At 50.1% G+C, this 27602-nt stretch overlaps 3 protein-coding genes across 4 annotated transcripts in view; 2 read left to right on the top strand and 1 right to left on the bottom strand.

The window, feature by feature from the left end:
* LOC122380666 (visual system homeobox 2-like) overlaps positions 1-4648 on the top strand; it is a 33443-nt gene extending 28795 nt beyond the window's left edge. Inside the window, exons 5-6 of one of the 2 annotated variants that reach the window (XM_043364031.1) lie at positions 2859-3036; positions 3317-4648. In XM_043364031.1, coding sequence (XP_043219966.1) covers positions 2859-3036; positions 3317-3642 — 504 coding nt within the window. In that variant the 3' untranslated portion in view covers positions 3643-4648. The remainder of the gene's footprint in view (positions 1-2858; positions 3037-3316) is intronic. The other variant, XM_043364032.1, reaches the window with a different exon arrangement.
* A 379-nt stretch (positions 4649-5027) lies between these two features.
* LOC122380676 (GDP-D-glucose phosphorylase 1-like) lies at positions 5028-14355 on the bottom strand. Its single transcript, XM_043364050.1, has 8 exons — positions 14260-14355; positions 12577-12828; positions 7588-7997; positions 7006-7108; positions 6656-6756; positions 6349-6500; positions 6044-6109; positions 5028-5829 (listed from the first exon to the last, which is right to left on the bottom strand). Exons 2-8 carry the CDS (start codon positions 12826-12828, stop codon positions 5687-5689), a joined length of 1227 nt encoding a protein of 408 aa, XP_043219985.1. The 5' UTR covers positions 14260-14355; the 3' UTR covers positions 5028-5686.
* Positions 14356-18399: 4044 nt separating this feature from the next.
* LOC122380667 (ubiquitin carboxyl-terminal hydrolase 34-like) overlaps positions 18400-27602 on the top strand; it is a 31715-nt gene continuing 22512 nt past the window's right edge. Inside the window, 14 exon segments of the mRNA XM_043364033.1 lie at positions 18400-18686; positions 19094-19196; positions 19375-20326; positions 21206-21319; positions 22276-22380; positions 22764-22913; positions 23287-23438; positions 23760-23873; positions 24192-24347; positions 24724-24870; positions 25154-25487; positions 25894-26100; positions 26520-26707; positions 27099-27233. Coding sequence (XP_043219968.1) covers positions 18635-18686; positions 19094-19196; positions 19375-20326; positions 21206-21319; positions 22276-22380; positions 22764-22913; positions 23287-23438; positions 23760-23873; positions 24192-24347; positions 24724-24870; positions 25154-25487; positions 25894-26100; positions 26520-26707; positions 27099-27233 — 2909 coding nt within the window. The 5' untranslated portion in view covers positions 18400-18634.

Here is a 27602-nt window from a genome sequence, read left to right as displayed (position 1 = left end):
AGCGAAAAAGTCGCAGTCGACGGTGCTGCCACCTACATTGCCAATATTGGGCACTATCATATCGTGATAATTGGGGTAGTTTCAAATGAGAAATGACTTCTATTTTTGTTCAAACTGCTTAAGAAGAAATAAAACTTTTCGGAAACACACATTTTTCCCAAATATCGCGTTCCATTTTTTCCTGTTGAGTTGTTAGGAAAGTGGTAAATTTCAAGGTTGACGGCTAAAAAACGAAACAGGAGGAACAGAGCAGGAATCACCAAGACGTGTGCCGCGCCGATGCTGTAGCCTGTAGATAAGGGGTGAGCAACAGAACCAGCATACCTAACGATTTTGATTACTGATAGATATTTTTCTCTAAATGGAAGACTATTATGTAGTAACTCAGGCAAGCCTTCTAACATAGGTATCGACAGGGACGGTTGCGGTAAAAGGTACAATCGATGGCACATTACAATTATTCTGAGTTGGGTAACAACACTCTTCACTGCGCAAGGCCCTATCTTCAACATGGAGCGACCGTTAGTGTGACGTCACCTCGTTTAGTCATTCTGATTTAAATGGGTTTGTTCGTTGAAAAATCGCTTAAAACTTGGTCTGAACTTTGTTGTGGTGCCTACAGAGTAAAAAGAATCAGCTTTATGACAGTAGGTAATGTGGCCTGGGGAAGGAGGTAATTTTGGGCTGGCCTGTGACGTCACATATTTGAAAGTTTGTGTTTGGAATATGGGAAGCCTAAGATGTTTAATGAAAAATAAATGCCAGAACCGTGTTCCTGGTCATCCAATCTATAAAGTCGGGCACAATTTAACTGGTTTTAACAACATTTTAGAAGGTGGGATAGTCCCTTTAATGGGCTTATATATGCATGTAATTATACCTACCGGCATCCGTTGGGTAGCGATACTATTTTCCGGAAAAATTGTGCCTGGCAAAAACCACCTAGATCCATTTGAAAATGCCCTGTTTCGGAGTATGTTCAGTTTTGTGTTCCGACAAACATATGTCCAACCAAAACGATGTTTCTCTCCTGTCTACAACTGAGCATGTCTGTTCGCACTTCAGAGCAAGCAGCCGTGGTCACCCAGTGATAGCGATTCCCGGCGTCAGCAGTCAGCACTGAGAGGGGGCCGATCTCCGCCCCTCGCCCCCGGGGACAGTCCACAAGGCAATCCAATAACAATTAGCCGCCGTTACTCTGCGGGGTTTCCGCCGCGCCGCGCCGCGCCCTGGTGCCAAAACCGCTTCGGCGCCAGGGGCTAGGGGCTGGTGACTGGAAACGTTGTAAAGCGCCTCCGATGTGCGGGAAATGGAGAGTACGTAAGGCATGTCAGGCTCCGAATGGATCCCTTCGAGAGGATCAAGGGTCAGGCTGATATTGAGGCATTATTATTGGTGTTTTATTGCGACCCGACTGCTAGCACACATCATGGGCACAGTTACTGGTTCAAGAAGATTGGTCGTTGAATTCATCACTTGTCTGACAGAAGTATTTCGGTTCTCTCGCTTGAATATTGCTCAGCGTAAAACATTATTGAAAGGTAGAAAATGGCCGGTGTAGTGATGCTAGACGATGCTGATCGATAAGGATTACATTAGTTTTAGGGCGCAATGGCTCAAGATCGTCTCACGATGACGATAATCTCAAGCCATCCTCTCCAAAAACAGGCTTTTCACTGTTCAGCATGCTCTGCGGCACAGTCACCCACTGACAATATGTCGGCGGTCTTCCCACGACCCACCAGCTGTCCACCGTGTGGTGAGGACATCGGTCCGCCGGGCCGGAACGTCTCAATAGTAATCGGATCATCCCCGCTCCCTGTTCAGAACGAGAGGGACGCGGGCCGGGTCCTACCGCCAGTCAATCCATTGGCGAGTTCCTCGGAGTGGAGCCAGTTAGGGAATTGCCACCAATAATGGTCAGTGTTCGATGGAGGCCTGTTCTAACCGTTGGGAAGGGAAGGCAAAGGGGTTAGTAGGCTACGCAGGAAGGAGTGGTGCTGGTATAAAAGGGAAGATGCAACGCGTTTCCTATAGCTGACGGTGTCATCCTGCTTACGCGATATATTGTGGGCAAAATTCATTATCTAAGTTAGGTATTACAGGTTATATTTGTGTCTGTACTTGCAATATATGAATAAGAAAGTTTTTCATTAAAGCCAATAAACAAAATACACTTCAACTAAATCAGGACTTGCTTGCGGTGCGAATTACCTCATTATGGCGAAGTGGTAGCATAAAATTGGACAAGACGTGTTAACTGGTGTTAGTTATATAATAAAATCGCCCATTGACCTCAATAATAAAGTTACTGCCGAGCGAGACGCTGTCACTCCGCACCTCCTCTCGGCGTCTCTTCCGACGGATCACGCGCGATACACTGATTACTGGTAACGAGGCCACATATCGGCACGGGCCGCCTGCCGGCGCGCCGGGACACAGGATCAGTGAGTCGTTAGTGCCCCTAACGAGACCCTGTTTTCAGCCGCTCGGAGACGCGCGACGTGTCGGCCGCCGTGGGACGCCATTATCGGCGCCACGTGCCGTCGTGGCCGCACGTGTCACGCGGCACGTTCCAGCGACGGGCGGTCCGCTAGGAGGTGGAGATGTGACGCCGCACGAGGCACCCGGGCTTTGCGAGCGGCGGCGGCAGCAGCGACGCCCTTGTCCTGTTTGTTTCTCATTAGGGAGAGGGATTTGACGACAGTGTCAAAATACACGTACAAACAGAAAGGCGCAGAGCACAGGCAGTGTCATTAACTATCCTGCACACATATACATATCTTTTACGTGGTGCTCTTCTTCAAAGTATTTTCGCGCACAATCAGCCGCTGACGCCCTCCCCTCTCTGTCCTCAGGTGTGGTTCCAGAACCGGCGCGCCAAGTGGCGGAAGACGGAGAAGACGTGGGGACGCTCCACGATAATGGCCGAGTACGGTCTGTACGGTGCCATGGTGCGCCACTCACTGCCGCTGCCCGAGACCATCACCAAGTCGGTCAGCGAGGACAAGGACTGTCCGGCGCCCTGGCTGCTCGGTACGCCGGGCGACGGGAGAGAAAGAATGTTGAGGGGAGGGGTGGGGCCCTCATTATGTCCGTTTTCATATACATTCAGGTGTTAAATTTTCTCGGCCCTTTCTCGGCCGCTGTCAATAAACGGATGACCGGAGTCCAAAAGTGCCTCTTTCTGAGGCAATTCGATCAATTTCTAACTCTCGAGTGTTCAAGCGAAATAGCCACCAGGTTCACGTAAGTAATAGATAACGACACTTCAACCTCCAAAGCACAGGCCGCTCAGCTCCTCCTCTGTCTCCAGGCATGCACCGCAAGTCCATGGAGGCCGCCGAGCAGCTGAAAAACGTCGCCGACGACGACACGGGCAGTCTGCCGGGCAGCGGTGACGAGCGGCCGTCGGCCGAGCTGTGCCTGCCGCCGCCGCCGGGCGCCGCCGAGTCCGAGCCGCCCGCCGGGCCCGACTTCCGCAGCAGCAGTATCGCAGCGCTGCGGGCGCGCGCGCAGGAGCACAGCGCCCGCCTGCTCAGCGACGCCGCCCAGATGACCTCGGCCATCCTGCAGCGGGGCGCCGCGGACGCCACAGCGCCCCCCGAGCAGCCGGTGGCGGGCATCGGCTGCCTGTTCTGAGGGAGGGTAGGCAGGCTGTCTATTTGGAGGAAGACTGGCTGTTCGGAGGGAGGATAGGCAGGCTTAACTTGAATACGTATATTATAAATAGCAGGAGGGTTCGATGGGATGGAAAAGTGAAACGCTTTGGATCTGAACAGCTCAGGAGCCGGACGATCGAAGGCTGCGCTTTTTGGAACGCAAAGAACGCAGGGAGTTGGATCTGAGCTGGAACCTCAGCTTCTACACCCCAAAACTATCACAGCTTGGGTGAGTCGCCAAAACTGGGACTGGTCCTGAGCGCTGTCGACATTGCAATGTCGGTCCCCGGCCAGGGGTATTCTTATTACCTACAAACGGTCTCAAGAGGTCCGAGAGGAGATGGGATGCGGTGACAAAACAACTACGGTCAATGTTTGGTTGGAATAGAGCGCTACGACCGGTATGTCATGTCATTATCTGTCAGCTTTAATGTCTAATGGAATGTTGGAGCAGGATGCTTAGGATGAGTGAGCGCAAGAATAACTGATTTTAACTATTGTCGGGTGTGTGGTGGCCAGTCATGATCGCTGCTCTAAATAAAGGCGATAGTCTTATGTGTGTGCCGTGAATACACTGAATAGGACGAGTATAACTGAGTGTAGGTATATGTCGGAGTTTTATTGTGACAACGCGACACTAACCCTCAGCAGTTGTATGTCGGAGACAGCTGCTGGATCTTATTCGTGTACCTATGAATGCACAGTGAATGCATGCGTCAGTAGTTTTCAAACGTGAACACTACAATTACACGTGTGTATTTACTATTTGCGCATATTTGTAATGTTTTACTTGATGTAAATGTGACCCCTCCCCTGCCAGTCAGTTGGATGCCAGTGTTAACGAGTGTGAGACGCCGTTCGTCATAGAGAATCAGGCACTTACCTAAGGTACCTATACCTAAAATCGTGTTTCCAGTTACCTCGTGTGAACTTGTTGCAAAACTCGAGCAATGATGAATGTCAAAATAAAACTAAACACAAGTTTATCGGCAAAAGTTTATATCGACTGTGCATCAGTTCGTCTGGGTACATGGCTGAATTGGCGTCTTATTAAAACCGATACTTAATCAAGGTAGGTCGGTTGTAAACTCGGTCTCTCGGAGGGCCGCAGGCGCTGCTAGAGGGACGGGAACGGCCAGGGGTACGTACTCCAAACATTCCCTGTTCCCTGGCCGAAATTTTCCGATTATTTTCTTTTTATGTAACTCTTATACATGTCAAGCTCCACCATCGTCATTGTCCCACCGCGCCGCTCGGAATGGCCTGTACGCCACCTACCTTTTCTATGCAAACAGCTTGTGGATAAAGCAATGGGTCAGCTGAATCCTTGATAATTTTATCACTTTTAACCGAAAAGGATAGCGATAATCCGCATAAGTGTATTTACGGGCTCTTTTCATCGACGTTGCCACTAGTGACTATAAGGAAATCGTCATAAATTAACCAATAAATTAACAAATAAATACGATATGCAGGTAAAATAGACTATTCCAAAAACAATTTATACACAAGCGGGTCAAGTTTCACAACCAAGCGAGGCACTTATGGCTTAATATGAACCTGGGCCGATCAAATAAAGAAAACATTGTCCATCTTAAAGCTAAAAGCAGATGCAATGATATCACCCATAAAACCGACAACATAATCCGGAAATGTGTCGTATAATAATTCACGCATGTGACTCAAGGCGATACAACATTAGCTTCCAAGGGGCCTAACTCAGCTGCTACCTCATCCCTGAGAGTGGACAACAAACCCGCTCCGAATACTGATCTGTCCTTGAGCTTCAACATGCGGACGGCATGGTCAGCCCTGGCCCGTAATATCTCTACCCCACCACCCGTCCTATGATAGTAATCGAGCCAGTCACCTCATCACTCACACTGCTGGGTGCGACAGACGTCGGTACTTAACAGACAGACCAGTCGCACGTAAAACAACAATAAACAAAAAGTAAGCATCCCCACCCTTCTTCACCTTCAAATAGACTCGCCAATCACCCTACCAATACCCCCGGGTTCCACTCAGCTGCCGGTCGACTCCGCACTGGTTTTGGGCAGGGCCTCTGCGACCACCTGCGACCGAACCCGGTCAAAGGCCGCCTCAGTGACGGACCGGAGGCTCTCCACGATGGAGCTCTCAGTGAGGACGTCCAGCGCCTCCGCCGCTGTCGAGGGAAGGGGAGCGGTCAGTTGTGTGGGAGAGCGTGGAGCTATATAAATAGATATGTAGATTGATAGAATAGTAGGGAAGATGAAAACGGACGGAAGTATAAAGAGACGAGCGGGCGCGCTAATAATGCTCACGGTAAAAATGTGGGTAAAGTCGACATAAGAGCACGCCCTTAGGGGTAAGACTGTGTGATGGAGAAAAGAACTTACAAGTAACTGCGATGTGTCCCATCATTTCGCAGGAAGCCAGCTGGAAATGTTCCCGGGGCAGTTGAGCTGAAACAACATTGACATTCAGTTAAAAACGGGACACATATCATACACAAGCTGAGAATACATACATGACGAAACGAACAATATCAAATCGAAAACATTGTTATACCTTGCCAGGCAGTAGCAACAATAGGTACATTATCGAAAAAAAAATGAAAAGACGCGAAAAAATGGACAAAATGGAAACAAACGGACAATTCGCCCTTACTAACACCGCACAATTTGCTGCACTAATCACTCACGGAACTCGGGCTGTCGGGGCCACACCATCACCCTGAGGGCGGTGTACAGGTCAGGTCGGATCGGTCGGCTCGAACACGGGTGTCCGCGGGTCGCCACCAGGTTAAACGCCAGACCCCGGTCCAGAATGAGTTCCGTCAGCGCCACGACGCGACTGGAAAGGAAGACATAAGAAACAACGTCACGGCGTAACTGATGAAAACGATAACATACAGCAAAACTCAGTAACACAAGAACACCGTAAACATTCCCGGATCGTAGAATACGATGATAACTTAAAGAGTCATATCGCAAGCGAACGGAACATACCTGGCGACTGAGCTCAAATTAGTTGAGTTGACCTCAAACACAAACGCTCGGGCTGGGTAGTCCGTGAACTCGTAGAGCTCATCGACCACTTTTCGTACGTCCTGCAAACAAAAACAAATTCCTGTAGTCATCAACAACACCACGTAAACGTAAAATATGTAGAACATCGACGAGTTATATCTTTCGGCTTTACGCCCTATAGGAAATAAGGCAAAACGAAACGAGTCCTCGGAAATGTTCCGATCGAAAACTGTTGGGAAAGAGATAAGCTCACGAGCACTACGGACGACGTTTATTCACACCATTCCCAATTTATAATTCACATCGTGACGCTATACACTGATACGCACGGCCGTTTCGACGTAGAGAGTCTGAGGTAGTCGGTACAGATGCAGGTGGTAGTGGTTAACGGAAGCCAGCGCGCCCAGACTGTTGAACATGCCTCGCAAACCGCTGAAACAGCCGACGGCCACACACCAGGTGAGACTGCACCAAACGAAGACGTCGGACATATCTATTATAGACCGAATTTCACGGTACAAGGTTCCCTACGTTAGGTGCTTGAGCACATGCTACGAAGTAGCTACTCTACATGTAAGTATAAGCTGCGGTAACAGACGTAAGCTACAAGCTAGTTCGCTAACTACAAAGCTATTCTCACAACGGTAGAGCAGCTCTTAAATCTGAGCAGTATGGTAACAATATGTGAAACGTTATTATTCGCACTTTTCGGGTCTGCATTTTTCTCTTATGCTAAGTCCAGTTTGGTATATATATATTTCTTGCGAACATGAATCATGCTTTAATTGCTTTATGCCTAGCCTTAGTATTTCCTTTCGAACAACGAACCAAACGATGCATGCGAGCCCGCAGTGCACCGGTTTGTCTCCCCGATCTCTCCGCTATATCTCACCTTAGGGCCTTGATCTCACCTGTCTCGGCTGAGCAGCAAGCAGTGCAGCATCATCTGCAGCCCCCGCGGCTCCAGACGCTGCGGACGGAGCTGTAAGAGCCGCGGTAACAACAGCACGTGACTGCGGCCGATCGGACTGACGTTAATCATCACCCAGTCGTCCCCGCCGTCAGCCGGCGCACAGTGGTCCGCTGGTCCATTCTGCTGGTCCACTGGCACATTCTCCCGGTCCGCTGGCCCATTCTGCTGGTCCGTTGGTCTATTTTGCTGGCCGTTTGGTCCGTCCTGCTGGTCCTCGGGAGCGGAGAGTCGGAACAGGCGCTCAGCGACCGGCGCGCGCCCGAAGTGGAACCGGCTCGGGTCGACCGGGTGCCGAGTGCTGGCGAAGGCGGGCGGCGGCCGCCGGGTGGAGTGGCGCTCGCCGTTTACCTGCCCAGTCACACGGCGCACAGTGGGGCAACCTGCGACCCAGATCTCAAAACAGGCCCAACACATGACCAATACGGTACACTCGGGGGCAGATTGATGTTCCACAGGGGCGGATCCAGGAAAACTCCAAGGGGAGGGTCATGAATCGAAGTGGTGCCCCTACCTATACCCAAAATTAAAAACTCAACGGATTTCGTCCACTTCATTTTGGTGGTGCCCCCATTTTCAGTTTTTTTTTTATTTTTTTATTTTTAGTCAGTATCTTAACTCTAAGCCACAACCACATTTACCAATTGTAAGCAAGTATATATGAATGTGCTATGTGTATATGTATATGTTGTGGACGCTGAGTAGTGAGTACTTACCAGGAACGTTATCAGGTAAGCAAATCGTTGTCAGTCCGACGAACTTGACACTGGCGTCTAAAGGGTCTGTCCTTGACACTTCAGGCTTGTCAGGGGCACCAAAGTCCTTCCAGGGACACCACAAACCTGTCAGGAGCACCTATGGCCTAGTAGGGGCGCCACAGGCCCGCCAGGAAGCAGGGGCGCCACAGGCCCGCCAGGAAGCAGGGGCACCACAGGCCTAGCAAGGACACTACAGGCCTGTCAGGGGCACAACGGGCCTGTTGGGCCCATGAGCACCCCTAGGGGCAGGGGCACCACAGTCCTTCCAGGGGCACCGCAGGCCTGTGAGGGGCACCAGCGGCCTAGCAGGGGCACCACTGGTCTATCAGGGGCACCACGAGCCTGTCATAGCCAGGCATCTCAGGCTTGTCAAGGCCCAGGGGCACCACAGGTCTGTGAGGGGCACCAGCGACCTAGCAGGGGCACCAGTCAACACAGGTCTGCCAGGGGCGCCACAGACCTGCCAGGGGCACCACAGACCTGCCAGGGGCACCAGAGGGCTGCCAGGGGCACCACCGGCCTTGCAGGGGCACCTTGGGCCTGTCAGGGGCACCACGGGCCTGCCGAGGGGCACTTCAGACTTTTCAGGGGCACCAGTCCTCTCCGGGCGCAGGGGCACCAGAGGCCTGCCAGGGGCACCAGCGGCCTAGCAAGGGCACCAGAGGCCTGCCAGGGGCACCACAGGCCTAACAAGGGCACCACGGGCCTGTCAGGGGCACCTCAGGCTTGTCAGGGCCCAGGGACACCACAGTCCTTCCAAGGGCACCGCAAACCTGTCAGGGGCACCAGAGGCCTGCCAGGGGCACCACAGGCCTATCAAGGGCACCACTGGCCTGTCAGGGGCACCTCAGGCTTGTCAGGGCCCAGGGGCACCACAGTCCTTCCAGGGGCATTACAAGCCTGTCAGGGGCACCAGAGGCTTAGCAAGGGCACCACAGGCCTGCCATGGACACCACAGGCCTGCCAGGGGCACCACCGGCCTTGCAGGGGCGCCTCAGGCCTGTCAGGGGCACCACGTGCCTGCCGGGGACACTTCAGGCTTGTCAGGGGCGTTACAGTCCTGTCAGGGCCCAGGGGCACCAGGCCCGTGGTGTCCCTGCTAGGCCTGTGGTGCCTCTGGCGGTCCTGTGGTGCCCCTGTCAGGACTGTGATACCCCTGATAGGCCGGTGGTGCCCCTGGCAGGTCTTTGGGCCCCCGGGCCTCAAGGGGGGGGCCATGACCCATGTGACCCCCCCCTTGGATCCGCCCCTGATGTTCCATCACTCTCTACCCATCGGGCTCCCATGACTCAGCACTGGGCCACTGGCTGCTGGGGCATTCCACGATAGATCGACCAAAAAATAATAAAATTTACACCCTCATATTTTATTTTTTGCTTAAAATTGGTCTATTGGGTTGTGATGGGCGTGGAACCCAGCTGTGCCAAGGACTTTTTTCTTCGAACAACGGTTTCCGAGATATAGCCTCGGGCAGTTCCTGGAGGTAACGCTGCAACCCTATGTTTGGTGGCTTATAACTCAGAAACTATTGGTTTTCTTTGGTAAAAACTTAAAATGGTTCAGCTCGCAATCAACCAACAAATGTTTTGGCTATCTCGGATTTTCGATTTTTAAAAATTTTGATCACGTGACATCTTGACCTTTTTTCGAAGAGTGACCTTGATATTTTCCCAACTGAAAGTCGCAATTTTGTCTGATGACGATTAAAGCCTTATCAATTTTCATTCATATGCGATAATGAAAAAGTGGCTTTCGGCCTGCGTTGACCCCAGTCCCCAGGTCAGGTCATTTTTATGACCTTCCCATTATTACGAGCGGGAGCGACAGCGAGATCTCGAGAACAAAGCAAGATAGCGACAAGCGGTGAACGGCAAAGGGTACACATGGATAAGGTCTATAATTTTCACTCAGGTCATTTTCAGGTCAGGTCAAAGATGACGTCACAGGGGTAAAAAGAAAGTCTAAATGGCGGCACTACATATATATGAAGTTTTTCTCGAATAACTTTCAAAGTATCCCAGCTAGGAACAAACTAATAGCACCATCGTGATCCTCTCGTCGATCCGCATCGAAGCATGTGTATGTTGACCCCGAAAGGTCAAGGTCAAAAGTTGACCTTAGGTCACGTGACCTTAAGGTCATCATATATATCATTCGATGGGCCTTGACGAGCTGAACACAATGAGCCTATCCGCGCGGCTGTATCTCAAACCTGTAAGGAGTTATTAGCAAAAAACATTTGGTGACCTTTAATGACGTCACATGACCCAAGAGCAAAGTCACAGTTGACCAAAAGCAAAAAAGGTCTCAAGGTAGTCAAAGTTAGTCGTATATGAAGTCACTCATGGTATATTAGGCAATTCCGACGCGTTTTAGTGTAAAAATAAGGGAGCTGATTTTTCCCCAATTGACTTATAATGGGGTGGTCAAGAAATTGACCTGACCTTAGGTCATCGGTATTGAAATTCAAAACGAACTGGCGCTAGGCGAAAGCAAACGCATTGGTGCCTATTCTACGTCTCTTTCTTTATTAGATCAAAAGGTACAGCCAAAAACGGAAAATTATTGAGTGTTCAACGCGTGACCTCGGATGACCTTTCAGCGGGTCACTGATACAAAGCTGCACCAGTGCCATCAATAATAGCCTAACTCAACATGATTCAAAAGTATTTGAATCGGTCAGATGCGTTTCGGTGGTAGCCGATATTTCTGCTATTGACTTATAAAGGACAGGTCACAAAAATGACCTGATCTCAGGTCAATGCAGGCCGAAAGCCACTTTTTTATTGTCGCATATGAATGACAATTGATAAGGCTTTAATCGTCATCAGACATAATTGCGACTTTCAGTTGGGAAAATATCAAGGTCACTCTTCGAAAAAAATGTCAAGATGTCACGTGATCAAATTTTCAAAAATCGAAAATCCGAGATAGCCAAAATGTTTGTTGGTTGATTGCGAGCTGAACCATTCTAAGTTTTTACCAAAGAAAACCAATAGTTTCTGAGTTATAAGCCACCAAACATTGGGTTGCAGCGTGACCTCCAGGAATTGCCTGAGGCTATATCTCGGAAACCGTTGTTCGAAGAAAAAAATCCTTGGCACAGCTGGCTTCCCCGCCCATCACAACCCATTAAACCAATTTTAAGCAACAAATAAAATATGAGGGTGTACGGCTTTGGTCGATCTATCGTGGAATGCCCCTGCTGCCAGTGGCAGCACTGGCACTGGCAGGCAGTGCTGAGCAGTGCTGAGGGCAGGCAACACTGACAGCAGCCAGTGCTGAGCCATGTGATCGCCCGATGGGTAGGGAGTGGTGGAACATCAATCTGCCCCCGAGTGTACCGACCAGAGCGAGGTGAAATGTTTGCCTACTGCCTACTTGTTGAAAGTGAGCATGCAACACCCACACATCTACTGCATAAAATATATTAAACCAGTATAACGCCTTTTGGGGCGACTAACGGAGCGAGCGAGAGGGTGAGCCTTGCACGTGCGAAATTTCGACGGGGTACCTCCAGCTGACTTGTGCACGGCATCCTACTAACCGGTCTCTAGCGATGTGCCAAATTTGAGCACAATCGGCCCAGCCGTTCTCGAGATCTGGAAGCGGCACCCTGCACGTGCGCACGTGCAAAATGGGTCCCAACTGACTTTTGCACGGCACCCTACTAACCGGTCCCTAACCATGTGCCAGATTTGAGCGCCATCGGTCCAGCCGTTCTCGAGACCTGGAATCGACCCCTGCACGTGCGCACGTGCAGCAGCACCCCAATTCTGGCACATGGATATGCATTGCCTAGTGGGTGCCTACCTACATGCCAACTTTCAGCGCAATCGGCCAAGTAGTTACCGAGATATTGCAAGTTGCAACAATTACAAAAGTGACACCTCTTCGTTTTGCACGTGGCACGTGCATAAGGGGTCACCCACATGCATCGGGAATAGTACAATACTTGGTAGAAGGTATGAAGCTAGTAGCTACCCTACAAAAATTACCGCGTGTAAATCGGTCAAGTGGTTGCTGAGATATAAGCGTCGTAGAATCGTGACCACGGCCGGCCGGCCGGCCGCTCACACTCAGAAATTTCCGTTAATCTAAGGAAAGACTACGCTCGCTTCGCTCGCTCCGTAATAACTACACAACAGGTATCACAGGAGACACTGACTCACCTCTAAAAAGAATCCGAATTTCCCAGACAAACGTCTTTGGGGCATTCCAGGATTATAAGCGAAACGAAACAAGCACTGATTCATAGCTTCTCGCCATTTCGCCTCTAAAAGGGCGTCAAATTCGCTTTGCTCCGCATCAGGGAAGTCTTTGAGGGACTTCACGTTCACCTCGAACACAAAGTCATTTCCACTGTAGCTAAAAGTCGCCGGGTCACCCGGTATTGAGTTTGCATCCACGCAGTTGCCCTCCATCTGAAAGGTGGAGCGCACGATCAGAATAATGCGACATTTCCTAATGTTGGCGTCGAATGAGCAGCTTTCCGCGGTATATTGCGGTTCAAACCAAGTCAAACAACCATTTTTCTCATTTTTCAGGGGCCTGGGTAGTGGCCAGTGGGTTTAACTCATCAGCGATATAGAAAATCCATGGCGAAGCGCTAAAATGAATGAATGAATGAATAAATGAATGAATGAATAAATGAATAAATGGAGTGAGCGAGTGAGTGAGTGAATGAATGAATGAATGAACGAATGAATGAATGAGTGACTGCATGAATGGTGCTCTGCCAGTTCCCATTTTTCCAGGAAGCGAGAAACTATCAGCTTCCAGTCCAGGGAGCTAACTTCCATTACATTGCAAGGTCGTGATCATTGATCATGGCCCGATCTTCGATGCCTATTGCGAAATCTAGGTCAAGGCACCTTGATGGGAACTTCCTCTCTACGTTCTTAGCTCCAAAACTTCCAGTTCCCTCCGACCTGGTTTGAACGTCTAGGAATCATCTGGGTGGGGCGGAAAATTGCGTAATTATAGGGCGGCGTTTCATATGATCGACTCTTTCTATGCTCGTAAGTCGTATGTCAGCCAAGATCGACTTCCGAGGCATACTACACTACACCAAAAGCCGTACATTTCTCAGCGATCATCTCATGCAATGCCCTGCCACGTGGCTCTGAACGGCTCCAATGCAGCGCTGAACGGCGCCAAGGGGGCGCGGTTTCGTCTCTCGCGGTCCCGGCCGAGGTCGCGCCGTGCCGCGCGGGCTGTGACGTCAGCCGCCCCGGGGACGGGGGCGGAGCAGTCGGAGTCCGGTGACCGGTCGAGGCCGGATCAGCCGACTGGTTGCCCCCCGGCAGTTCGCCATCCGGCTTCGAGCACGACTGGGCGATCCGGCTGGCATGTTCTGTGTGTGTGTGAGCACTGTATGTATTGCGTTCGCGTTTTCCGATGGAAATACATTTCACAATGAACTAATCGTTGTTTTCAGATAATCCCTAGAACCTTTGGAGTTTACAGCTTAGCGCTCCGAAGTCCGATGATCTATTACACTGGGAATCAGTTTCTTTGGAACATTATTTTGCACAGCGATGCCCGTCGGTATGTTGCAGCACCTATTCATTTTGGGTTTACATGTACATGTGCCAAAATATTGAATTAACTTGTTGCCAGCCTACATTCCAGTTAGGACTAGTTCAAAAATGCCTCATGATTGTTGTTCATCAACGAGTTGAAATATGTAAAACATTATTTGCAATGAGAGCAGCTGGCAGAAAACAGGATTGGATTGGGAACCCAAACCAGTCCAAGTCCAGTCGACTTTCAATTAGCCCGCCGAACAATGAACATCCAGGCCAATCACCGGAACATGACAGTGACACAAGCACACAAGCAATGCCTATTACCTATAAACTTTAACACAAACAATTATAATTGCACAGTAACACGTTCTATCTCCTTCCTCTCCTCATTGCACTCGAATTCCAATTTTGATTTCACTGTTTTTACTCCACTCGCCGCATAATCATTGTAACAAAAGCGCAGTTATTGTCTCTTTATACTGAAATATTTCCTAAATCAGCTGATTTTGGCCAAAGTTGAAAGAAAAACTGCTATTCTGCTTATTTTTGTGGTCAAAAGATAACGAAAAAGCATTATTGATATTTAAAGATCGTCGCTCTTTTATAAAAATGATTATACTAAGATAAAATGACCGTAAAATGTATTTTTAAAGCATCCAAAGAAGCAAGTAATTAATTTTCATATAATCAGCTGAGTGCGATATAAAGAGTTTCTCGAATGTGTCAAAAAATGCGAGCGGTAACCACGGTGCATCAAAATCTAATTTTTAGAATTGCGTGATTTTCAGATCGGTTTGGTGCTGATAGTTTTCCGTGGGAGATTGCTAGTAGTGACACTTTTATTGAATTCGATTGTTGATTAACAGGTCAGCAGACACTTAGATTCTGTATTTTTTTGGCCCGGCTGATTCTTCGTTCTCATTCTGCCTCTTTTGTGTGGTGGATCAGGATTCAAAACAGTTGCATGTCTTCGATGCTGGGGATTTGGTCCGGTGTCTTGGCTACTATTTTAACAATTTATTGAATGCACACTTGTGTGGTTCATTATACACTGTTATTGGTAGACAGAATGAATTGCCACCTTTTACATTTTTGCTTGTCTTTGAAGTTTGAACTAGCATGACGTTAGGCCCGTTTGGGTGTGCCGTAAAACAATATCGATATTAGCTGTATGCATTAGATAGTGGCATTACTGTTTTGGGCACTACTAGCAGGTCACAATTGTAGGGAGGTTTGGGCATTGAGATTTCATAATAATGTCTATGTAGGCTGCTGGCCGAGTTGCACTCAAAACCTGAGCTCTGTTCGCACCCCGTTTATTTATCAGCAGGCTGCGACCATGCTGCTGCTTCTTGGCTCCTCATTGGTCGAGTTCAAGTGGTCTATTCGTTAGACCAATGAGAGGCCAAGCCGCGCCAGCAATAACTTCCTTATATGGGGAAAACCGACAGCACGCCGATATAAAAACAGCAAGCGAACAGGGCCCAGGAAAGTAGGGTAGGTAGGTACCTACCAAATCCTAATTGACTTAATCACATCAGAGACTAGGTATGGCATTTTAACCCTCGCATGTGTGCGGCGTTTGCCAGCTTCTAATGTGTAGGGGGGGGGGGGTCGGTTGGACCCCCCCCCCTTGCCGTTTGGCCCCTGATCGAGCTAGAGCTTCGCGGAAAAAACGAGCGTGTTGCCCGTGACGAGAGGAAGCCGATGATACCCAATTTTAAGGTCCTAGGTCATTGGTTGACCTTCCAGGTCAGGTCAATGACCCAAAGTCGGGAAAATCGGGACCTGTTAGAAAGTCGTAAAGTGTGGCTGCTAAGGGGTTTTTCGGGGTGCTGATCACGAATATCGTGTTAGTTTTGATCACAGATGATGTCTTGAAGCATTTAGACCAGGTCGGGTCAGGTCAGGTCAGGTCAACCAGTAGGCGTCGTGACGGGTATTCGTAGTACGTGTCAACCGCCTCTGACAGCTTCGTAACATGTTACGAAGTCACCAAAACTACTTCGTAAATGTTCAAATGGTTGCTAAATTCGAATTCAGCTCCAAAAACTAGCCTAGAAACATGTAAAACTCGAAAAAGTGACCCGAGGTCACCCGAGGTCACCAAAGGTCAATGACCTGACCTGACCTTCAGGTGACCTTGACACACACGGGAGTAACATCAAATCACATGTTTGAACGTTTGAAACCACGAGAAGCTTGCAAACACGCGGCTAGTGCGAGCCGACATACGCTAAATCGCGATTTCGGCCAAACATGGTCTCAGAAAAGAGGTCACAGGTCAAAGGTCATTTGGGTCAGGGTCATGAAATTTTCAGGGTAGGTGTAAAATTGATCAATGCGAGGGTACTGAAAGTTTCGTCGCGATCGGCCGCTTTTTACGCGAGTTATTCGCGAAAAACCATGGGGGGGGGTCCATCCGACCCCCCCCCCTACACATGCGAGGGTTAACAAAGATTATGTAGCATAAATAATCCCAGGTTCCTGAAATACAGGAACTTTGGTGGTAAGAAGACATTTATTTGGCCATTTATAAGTCATTACTTTGTACTTGATTCATTAGTTATAAACTCATAGCTGTCATCTTAGCAATGCTTTTTGGTATATATGTAGATGAAGTATGGTTGGTAAGTTGGTAGGTTGTAGGTTGGTAGGTGGTAAGTTTTAGGTTATAGGTCCTAGGTTGGTAGGTTGTAGGTCTTTGGTTGGTAGGTTGTAGCCTGTAGGTTTGTAGATTGTAGGTTGGTTGTAGTTCAGTAGGTAAGATTAACCCTCGCACGACCAGGCCATTTCTCATAACACGAACGACCAGGGGGGGGGGTTGTTACGACCCCCCCTGGCGTTTCGAAACGGAAGGTCGTAGAGCTTAGCGGAAAAAACCAACGGATTGCTCTCAACGAGATCTCGCGATTGGTGGTATATTTTTTGGTCCTAGGTCAACATTTGACCTACTTATGACCGGTCAAAGGTCAAATTTTCCGAAAAAATCAAACTTTTTCAACTTTCCGCGGCGATTGCGGCAAAACGGTGGGAGATATCGACTTGAAACCTTCACTATCGTGTTCCTTGATCAATTCTCTATCGTTTGGTATGTATTTCGTTTCCCTAGCTCTAAAAATGGCGCGTTGGGAGCGCCGGAAGTCGGCAAGATCACAGTCGGCGGTAGAAATTCGAAAAATCAAAATTTAAATTTTTGAAATCTGATTGTATTTTTGGATTTGGGAGGTCCATTTGCTCCCTATAGAAGCTAATATTGCTGCATATTCCCATTGAGGTGACAAGAATTAGCAAAATAGTGGTTCGGGCGCTTTTCAAAAATAGTACCGGACGCTGTTCCTCTTGTGACGTCATAGCTCCGTGACCTGACCTGACCCGGTCAATTTTCTTGCACCACACGATAGCCAATGCTTGCCCCAACATGCATAAGAAGTTTCATCATGATCCATCAAACAATGTGGGTATCACCGGCAGAAAACCTAGGGATTCGGCGCACACGTTTGGTAACTGTCGGCCGGAGGCTGTACCTCTTATGACGTCATAACTCCGTGACCTGACATGACCCGATCAATTTTTTTTCGGCAAGAGATGCGCAAAGGTTGCCCCAGAGGGTATTGAAAATTTCAGCCCGCTACGACAAGCCGTTTAGCGTGCACTTCGAAAAAACCTCAGGGGGGGGGGGGTTGATACAACCCCCCCCCCTAGGCGTTCTAGGGTTAATTCACGTTAGGTTATGTTTTATATCTTCACAGTACTTCATTGACACATTTACCTGCTTTTTTGATAATGACTTATTCACCTAAAATTAGGATCAAAATTGTGTCACACTCTGTAGTGCACAGCTGAGGTGATTCCAGTTGTTCAAGAAGAAAAAGCACAGTACTTGTAAAATGGTTGTTTCCTAAATATGGTAATGCTATGACATGCCTGGATTCAGACTTGGACTTCAGGGTTACTTCATGCTTAGATATAAAGCATCACATTTCAAATATACCAAACATTCTTGTTTTGGTACCTATGACACTATCAAGTCTATCCTCTTCAATGTCACTGACTGTTGTGTCTCAACATAAGACATTCATCAAGCTAAATGTTACATTCAAGGTAACATTCTGAATTGGACTTGAGGAGAGATGTCTCATACTGAGGTGTCTCAGGTTGGTGACAGGCTGCCGTTGGTGACATGGAGATTAGAAGGATGGAGTTGATATGTCCTAGGAACCGAAACAGGAGTGTTTTGTAGATGGATGGGTTAGAGATGTGCAATTATATTCTATAGAAGGACACACTGCCACAAGGCCATGAACACTTTTTAAGACTCACAGGTCATGCAGCACAAATAAAAATAAATGTGTAACAGAGGCCAGATGGTGGATGGATGCACCCAGAGATCCACAAAATTGATGCTGCTTAAAAGTGCTAGTTATGATATTAAATTGACTGAATGTTTGCTTGTTTCACAGGTGCTCCATCTCTCTCAGGCAGTTCAGGGGAAAATCAGCCCAGAATGAGCTGGTTCTAGTCTGCTTCTCTTTCCCTGCCTGGGATGCCAGATGATGGGAGTCAGTGTTAGAAGAATCTGTTTTATCAGCTGGTTGTTATCAGCATCTGTGTACTGTGACTGCGAGCAGGCAGTCATCGAGGCTACCTGAAGGCGAGGAGCTGCCCCCTAGTTTGTGTGTAGGGCAGGCTGTCACCAATGGAGTCTGTCTGCGAAGTGTGCTCAGCTGTACGGAGCCTCACCGATTCCTGTGAGTTGAACAGGGAGAAGGAACATTTGGACATGATCAGATGTGCCAAAGAATATGCACCATCAATATTCTTACTTTGCTCATTACTGTGTGGTCTTTACAACGTATTGCTGCAATCACAGCTTGTGCACTCTTCATTTCCAATCGCAGATGGATTTATTTTCACATGGCATCATTTAGGAATGTGCTAGCGAAGTTTGATACCAAAGTGCCATTTGCAGTTACAAGCTGAATTTCACTAATGTCCAGATAATAACACAAGACAGGAGGTGTCAATGTTTTTATCACTTCATGCTCTTTTTTATGCTAGACAATAACGTAATGGGTGCAAAATGACCTTGTAGTTGGCGCGCCCTTAAGCCCCAATAAACAAACAAGACAATAACAAAATTTATTGCCTGTTGCAGACAATGAAAAGCTTTCATCTCAGAACTTTCCGACCACCAAGCCGACAATATCAAGTGCAGAGGTCGCCACCATTGGCAACTTCATCAGCAACCTAAACCACAGGTTTGTACCAGTCAGGTCCATAAGATTTATCTTTTGTTGTTGGTTTGCTTATTTATCACTTTTTATATTCCAACAGCGTATGATAGTTGTTTATTTGCTCATTAATCAACTAGCATTTCCGAGGTATAGGTATTTTACTGCATCAGCTCATTACGAACATCTGCATTCATCATTGCAGAGCATGCAACTGCTGTTTCCAAGAGCTGAAGCAGTACGGGCGGCTGAACAATGTGGTGCAGGGCCTGCTGCAGACCTACATCGAGCAGGTGAAGCTGATGCCGGGCCGGCGCTGGACCGACCCGCCGCCGGCCGAGCCGGCCCCTGCCGAGGCCGCAGAGCCCCCGGCCGGCGGCGGCGAGCCAGAGAATGACGGCGGGGGTAGCGCCGGCGGCGCTGAGGACCTGTGGCAGCTGGAACAGGTGGAGCGCATGCTGCACCTGGTGGTCAAGGTGTTTCAGCCGCAGTTCCCGCCCTACCTGGCCTACAAGCACGTGCTGCCGCGGCCCGAGTCGGCCGGCGGCGGCGGCGGCTCCGGCTCGGGCGAGCAGCCGGTGCCCTATAGCGCCTACTGCGACGTGCACGACCCGGAGGTGTCCGAGTTCATTCTGCGCAACGTGTGCTACTTCTGCGAGTCGGGCGCCGTGCAGGCGGTGACGGCCGCGTTCGCCGGACAGAGCCCGGCCACGCTGCCGCTGGTGCTGGCGCACGCGCTGCTGGCCAGCGTCTCCAACCTGAAGGTGTGGCTCAACTACCGCACCATCGTGCAGCTGCTGGTGCCGCTCCGCGCCGCCATACTCAAGTACATGTGCAAGTTCAGCGACGGCGACCTGCGCTCGGCGGCCTCGCGCTCCATGTCCGACTTCATGTGGAGCTCCATCAAGGACCCGCTGGACGCGCCGCTCTCCTTCGACAAGGACGGACTCGACCTGGCCTTCAAGTTCTTCACCAGCAGCACGCTGACCATGCGGCTGGCGGGCATCTCGCAGATCAACAACCACATCAACATCTTCAACGAGCTGTGCAACGGCGAGAGCATCGTGGAGGCGGAGAATGTGGGCCTGCAGCTGGCCAACTGGCTCATCCAGAACCAGATGGTCGAGCAGCTGTTCGGGCCCAACCTGCATGTCGAGGTGAGTCCACGCCGCGGGCCTTATCTTGTACGCTGGATGGTGGATTGAGACTGGAGTTTGTTGTTTTTTTTTAGACACAAAAAAGCGTACAGTTGTCACGCACTTAACCCGGCGGCCGCTGGGCCTCCGCGCCACCCGCCGGCCGCTGGGGGGGGGGGCATAAAGTTGCCCCCCCTTTACTTCTGCGACGATATCGTCGCAACGCGAAGAGATAGAGAAGCGAAACTTTGCACACATCTTCCTGAATACCTAGCCGAGGTTGTGTCCAAATTTGGTGTCGATCCCATTTGAAATGACGTCACAGTGACGTCATAAGTGAAATTATAGATTTGCGACTCTCATATTCCTCACGATACATCACATATATGGGACCGAATATAATGGGCCGATTATTGGTCAGAAACTAGATGGAAGTGTAGTAAGATGTTTTAGGATGACAGCAGGTGCTGTCTAGTTCATTTACAGTCGAGTTTCATGCTCAGCGTCATCAGAAACGGTCCATATCGGAAAACGACAAAACTTTATGACGTCACTGTGACGTCATCTTAGGTGCTACAACCTCCAAACTTTCCTCAAACATTGCCTAGGTATTCATTTGAAGCTATGCCAAGTTTCACGTTCGTAGCTCATCAGGTTTCGGAGATATTTCACAAAATGTAAAGGGGGGGGGGCAACTTTATGCCCCCCCCCCCCCCAGCGGCTCGTGGGTTAAGTCTCATTATAAAAGGAAGATGATCGGGAACTAGAGTGCACATTTACGGTCAACGCGACTGATGGGTTACGATGGATGACGTTTTTGTGTAATTTTCTGTGTGATATTATCATATGCAAATCAGACGGATGCCATTTTGACCGTGGAATGCCCTCTGCCCTGTTCAGATTGTGAAGCAGTCACACGTGGTGCTGAGCTTTCTGGCTGTGGAGGGCCGCCTGACGAACGGTCACATCGAGCTGATCCTGCAGTCGGCGCAGCTCAAACACTGCAGCAAACAGGTGAGATCGGGCTGCTGATCCTGCAGTCTGCCCAGCTCAAACACTGCAGCAAACAGGTGAGATCGGGCTCAAACACCGGTCACATCGAGCTGATCCTGCAGTCTGCCCAGCTCAAACACTGCAGCAAACAGGTGAGATTGAGCTCAAACACCGATCACATCGAGCTGATCCTGCAGTCTGCCCAGCTCAAACACTGCAGCAAACAGGTGAGATTGAGCTCAAACACCGATCACATCGAGCTGATCCTGCAGTCTGCCCAGCTCAAACACTGCAGCAAACAGGTGAGATCGGGCTGCTGATCCTGCAGTCTGCCCAGCTCAAACACTGCAGCAAACAGGTGAGATCGGGCTCAAACACGGTTCACATCGAGCTGATCCTGCAGTCTGCCCAGCTCAAACACTGCAGCAAACAGGTGAGATTGAGCTCAAACACCGGTCACATCGAGCTGATCCTGCGGTCTGCGCAGCTCAAACACTGCAGTAAACAGGTGAGATTGAGCTCAAACACCGGTCACATCGAGCTGATCCTGCAGTCTGCCCAGCTCAAACACTGCAGCAAACAGGTGAGATTGAGCTCAAACACCGGTCACATCGAGCTGATCCTGCAGTCGGCCCAGCTCAAACACTGCAGCAAACAGGTGAGATTGAGCTCAAACACTGCAGCAAACTGGTGAGATCGAGCAGATCCTGTCAGCTCAGACATTGCAGCAAACAGGTGAGCAGTTCCTCCAACATTTCGTGGTTTTTCGGTCAGCATCACTGCGAACAGCATACTAGTTGCTTGAATTCCACCCGAACTTGACGAAAAGGACAGTGCACTTCTTAGTTTTTGATTATCTTCGTTGTGTTCCTGATAGATTTTCCAAATCGAAATTCCCAGGTGATGCCTTGAGTCGCAGCAGATAGTCATCTCTAGCAAGACGCAATGCCATGCTGACACCATAACGTTAATTCCAGGTGTACGACATTTTGGCGCCGCTGATCAAGAACCTGGAGGCGGAGCCGGTACTGCATCTGTACTCGCTGCTGCAGAAAATGGAGCCGCGCGACCACACCGAACAGGTTGGCAGCGGCGACGGCGCTGGTGCGGGGCTGTCGAAGGGGTGTGAGGTCGCTCCTGTAATACTTCGGCCTGATGGCGGCTTGGTTGGGCTGTGAGATGCTTTTGTGTTTTATCGTTTTTTTTTTTTTTTTGCTGCCACAGGTGGCAAAATATGATGCGTTTATCAACATGTTAGCTAGACCGCAGCATTTAATTTTTTATGTTTGTTTTGAGGATTACATTTACTTTTCTATAATTGCCTGAGCCGTACGTTGGCAATTCAATGAACGTGTGACACAGCTTTGACTATTATTTCTGTCCCCAAACTGAAAGAGATCGCATCGATGCAAAAGTTGATCACGTTGTTCGGATATTCACCAATACCTGTTTACTTTTTTCGCAGAGCCTGTACCTGACGTCTGTGCTGATCAAGTTCATCTGGAGTAACGGCGGCACGTACAGCAGCGTCTTGGACAACGTCATCAAGTCTCTGGCGGGCGGCGACGTGAGCAGCAGCGAGAACAGCATCAGCATGGACGCATCGGACGACGAGGTGGGCGTCAGGACGGCTGTGGAAGCCTCATTCGGCTGCCTCAGACTCTTATGTTGCGTGTCGTTTCGTCTTCTTTCGCTTTGTTTGTTCTGTTTGTTTTGTTGGGTTAGGCCCTTTCGGTCTGACGAGACCATTTCTTCTTGCGCCCTTGGCCGTGTTTAATATACATTTCAAAGGGAGCTAACGCTGTTCTGATATATTTTTTTATCTCCGGTCTAAGCTGACGATAAAGGGTACTGTACCGACTAACCAATGTTTCCCCGTGTATTCCGATCGGAGGTGACGATGTATGGTCCTACTGACTGACTACTGTCATTATGTCGAAGCTGGCGGCGTAGGGTCCTGCGACTGACTCTGTTTCCGTCTATTGCAGTCGGAGCTGGCGGCCGTGTCTGGCGCGCGCAGAGAGGCGCCGCCCGACCGGCCTGAGGTCACGGGCAGCCCCTCCCAGCCGCCGACCGCCGGAGCCGGCGCTGGAGCCGGAGCCGGAGCGGAGCTGGGCGCCCAGAACGAGCACGCCGAGAGGTACGGGGACGGGGAGGGTAGGGAAGGGACGGGTTGGGACTTGACTGGATATTCCGGCAGTGGAGGGGTGAAGCGAGATAGGTGTGCAATGGAATGGGAGCCAGGGGCAGAGTAGGGAACCAGGGGCAGAGCAGGGGCAGAGTAGGGAACCAGGAGCAGAGTTGGAAATCTAGCGGTGCTGTTTTTACTAACTTCATTCCTTTGAGCCTAGCTATGGTCGATTAAGCAACCTCTCCCTCCGTCCACGGCTCTTCATAGACAGGAAATATCGTAGCCAGTGGGTGGAGAAATGAATAACCCCTCCCTCCGTCCCCGGCTCAGCTCGAGAAAGCGCTCGGAGCCGGGCGGCGGCCAGATGATGGAGGGACGGCCGCACCTTCCGTCTGAGGAGGCGCGAAGGAAGAGGCTCATCCACTGCCCTGCCGGCCAGCTCAGGTACAGAGTGGTCTCTGATAGTCGAGGGACGTCGGCTCAGCGGCATCGGTGGTCATTTGTTGTTAAGTGTTGGATTATCATAGCGGATAGGACCATGCGGTTGTTATCAAAGCAGAGAACTCCTTCGCTCTAATAACTCATTTCTGTGAGTTTTTCTTTAATCATGCTCTTACCTTCTGGAAATATTTCTTCTTTTATTAATTTCTTAAATCTGACTCGGTTTATAGCCGCTGCTATGTTACATTCATGGAATACCGAAATGCGAATAATGCGAACTGAAGTGATGACTGTGACATGTGTCCCTCTCGCCCGTTGCAGCGGTCGGGACTCGAGCGACGACAGCTCGTCAGCCGAGGGGGACGGTGACGGCGACGGGGAGACGGCTCCGCGCGCCGGCGTCAAGAGGCGGCGCCGGGCCAACCCGAGCCCGCCGGCGCAGCGGCTGCTGCCCGCGCCCGCCGCCGCGCCGCCCGGGTACGTGCTCGTGAAGAGTGACCCCGTCCCTCCGGCATAGCTTGGTTGTTTGGGTGGCGTTCACCTACATCTATATTTTGTTTTGTATTGTTTCGTTTTGTTTTTCGTTGATCATTTGATCATTTTGGTTATTTCAGGTGCATAATGACCTTGTTGACGCGATCATAAGCCTCATCCAACATTTTGATTGCCTTTCTTCCTCGCATAGCAAAATGTATTACACTAATAAATAAGCCCACTTTTAGGACATCATTTCAGTCAGGTCGGAGTCGACCTTGTATCATTTATCAGTTACGTTAACCCTTTGATCCTGGGAAGGCTGGTAGCACAGCAGTTGTCCGTGCGTCGTTTTATTGACTCTCCTCTTATATGACAGTCTGGGAGCGCTGGTGTCTGTCCGGCCGCCGCCGTCGCCGTCTCTGTCGTCCCAGGACAGCCAGCTGGATGCTGACGTGTTCGCCCACGACAAACTCAAAACTAGTCTGCTGAAAACGGAACTACAACAGTTCAAGATGCAGCAAATGTACGTACTTGTCGATGAAATCATGCAGATTGAAGCGTAGTGACTCACGTATTGACTAAGAAACAGTACTGACCTACCTCTCGTCATCATTCGGCGTATAAAGTTGTGTTTTTGATACCCTATCTATTTAGTCTCCACTGTCACATCCTGGAGCCTTACTTTCCCACTCGTCCAATTGTTTTCATCCTCCAGCTTTTCCTAGCTATACTCCCCGGCCTGATGACTCACTTTTTCTCAGACTCCTCCCGACGACTTCCGCTGACTCTGACTCTCCCACGGGCAGCGGCCGAGATCTGAGCGACGACGAGGACAGCTGCTCGTCCCGCATGTCGGTCAAGTCGGAGAAGAACATGGCCGACTTTGAGGGCGAGGAGTGCGTCTACGAGGAGGAGCTGGTGCAGCTGGCTATCCAGGCGCAGTCGCAGCTGCCGCACCACCTGGCCAGCATGGCCAGCATGTACCAGGCGCGGTTCGGCGCCGTGCCGCCGACGCTGCTGTCCAAGGCGCGCCGGCCGCCGCCGGCCGCCGGTAGCCACCTGTTCTCCCGGTACGGCACAGAGACGGTGTGCCAGCCGGGGAACACGCTGCTCTGGGACCTGCTGCACGACGACAGAATCGTACGTGGAGCGGGGGGAGAGGGAGGGATGTGTGCGGGGTGTGTGGGAGGGTTTGTTGTGGATTCGGGGTTACATATGCTGCGGTTTGGTTGGTCAGGGGTCTCAGGCTATCATCAACTTAATGCATGACGCTTGTGAGTGCTTAATGTGGTCAGTTTTCCCAGCTCTTCATCCATCACGTTCTACATCATTTGTACCAAATCGACACCTATTACTTGAGCTGATGCATGCATTCATATTATATCTGTTATTGCATTTAATCTCGATTCCAGCGAGTAATTAGGCGTTCACAACTCACTATCCTAGCGTGTTGATATGACCGTCACTGAGCCACCGGGCAGGGTGAGCTGGGCGAGGGTATGGCCGCCGAGTGACCCCGCTCTAACCGAACCGTCCCGCCCCACAGGGTGAGCTGGGCGAGGGCATGGCCGCCGAGTGTGAGAAGATCCTCTCCAACCTGCTGTGCTACAACTCGGACCGGGCCATCCGCAAGAAGTTCATCGAGGGCTGCCTGCAGAACCTGGCGCAGGGCCGCTCGGTGCTCGTCTCTCTGCGCATGCTGCCCAAGCTGTTCGCCTCCTTCCAGCAGTTCCGCGGACTGGACACACACCAGGTGGGGTTTGTTCGCGGGCTGGACAGACATCAGCTGGTAGGATACAGTCATGAGGTGTCATATTCTGCGTGGAGCGGGGAGGGAGCAGAGGCGTAGGGCTGGTGAAGACATCTGTTGGTGTATGGCACAGAATACTGACGGACCGTCATGCCGCATGTCTTATTTTTCCTCTTCTCATTCTTCTGCAGGTTTTATTTTTGATTTTCTACCTTTATTTTCGTAATTTTATTTTAACTCCATATCCTTTCATTCCCGTAGCACATCGATCGCTCCATTAGGTGTGCTTGTCTTTATCTCACATTGCCCTTCATCTATTATATGAGTATTTTCTTATTATATCTCCTTTGTTTTTGCTCTGTTTCACCACCTACATATTTCGCCCTCACCCGACTGACCGCGTTCTCTGCTCCGTGTTCCAGATCACCTTGTGGGCCGAGCGGGAGCACTCGATGATGCAGCACTTCTTCAACAGTCTGCGGCAGCTCTCCTCTGGTGACGCGGGCTCCTCGGACCCCAGCGGCCTGTCCACGCGCCAGTCGGAGGTGCAGGTCCGGCTGCACTTCCTCTCCACAGTGTTCTGCTCGCTCGGATCGCCCGAACACTTCAGGTCAGTGGACTGGGGTCGAACGAACACCTCAGGTGGGTGAGCGTACTAGGGTTGTTCGAACACTTTAGGCCAGTCAGTTCTGGGGTCGCCCTTACACTTCAGGTCAGTGAACCAGGGTGAACTGAACGGCTCAGGTCAGTGTACTAGGCCGTGGCATGAGCACTTCAGGTCAGTGCGCTTAGAATGGACGTGATGACTGTTACATTGACACTCATTTGTATGACATCGTCCAAATCACTTGTGTAAAATCACGACACTGCTGTGATGAACTTGTATTTGTTTTACTACTTTGGTTCGCGGATCACATTAGGTCATTACGCTGAATAGGTGGAAAGGATTGATTATCTGTGTTGAATCGCTGTAAAACCACTCCACCTCTTCCTGTCCACAGACTCAGTGTGGAACAGGTGGACACGCTGTGGAACTGCCTGGCGCACGACCCGCGCCACTCGGATGACCTGTTCTCGTGGATGTTGTCCCAAGTCCGCGGCAAGGAGCAGCACGCACTCGGCATGGACTCGCTCAGGTACGGGCTTACCCTGCTCAGTGCGACACCTAATTGAGGAACCGACAGTATAAGACTTACCTAATGTGCATCTTTGGCCGTGTTTGAAGGCAACTAAAACAATGCCAAGGAATCGCTGGGAATATATCTACCACTTATATCTATGTTAGCAATCGAGTTATCAGCGTGCTCTCTAGATTTAACGAGTGCGTTGTTGAATTGAACGAATGACATCGAAATTCAGCTGGTCCAGCCAACATTCTAACTGGGTCATTAATAATTGTTCACCACTGCTGGAACCCAACGAATGTTTTCTTAACCTAAAGTTGCTATAGTATCCTCCGAGTCCACCCCCCTTCCCTCCGGTGATGCCGCTAACCGCCTCCCCTC

This window comes from Amphibalanus amphitrite, unplaced genomic scaffold (assembly GCF_019059575.1).
Source record: "Amphibalanus amphitrite isolate SeventyFive unplaced genomic scaffold, NRLGWU_Aamphi_draft 000104F_arrow, whole genome shotgun sequence".
NCBI lineage: Eukaryota > Metazoa > Arthropoda > Thecostraca > Balanomorpha > Balanidae > Amphibalanus > Amphibalanus amphitrite.
This window is presented reverse-complemented; position numbering and strand designations above follow the sequence as displayed.

Bases quoted from the DNA above. Each gene is read 5' to 3' on its own strand.
- LOC122380676 (XM_043364050.1), bottom strand. From the start codon at position 12,828: ATGGAGGGCAACTGCGTGGATGCAAACTCAATACCGGGTGACCCGGCG. The intron at 7,998-12,576 runs GTGAGTCAGTGT...GTGACTGGGCAG, and splicing joins AATTCGGATTCTTTTTAGAG to GTAAACGGCGAGCGCCACTC. The intron at 6,501-6,655 runs GTATGTTCCGTT...CTTCCTTTCCAG, and splicing joins AATTTGAGCTCAGTCGCCAG to TCGCGTCGTGGCGCTGACGG.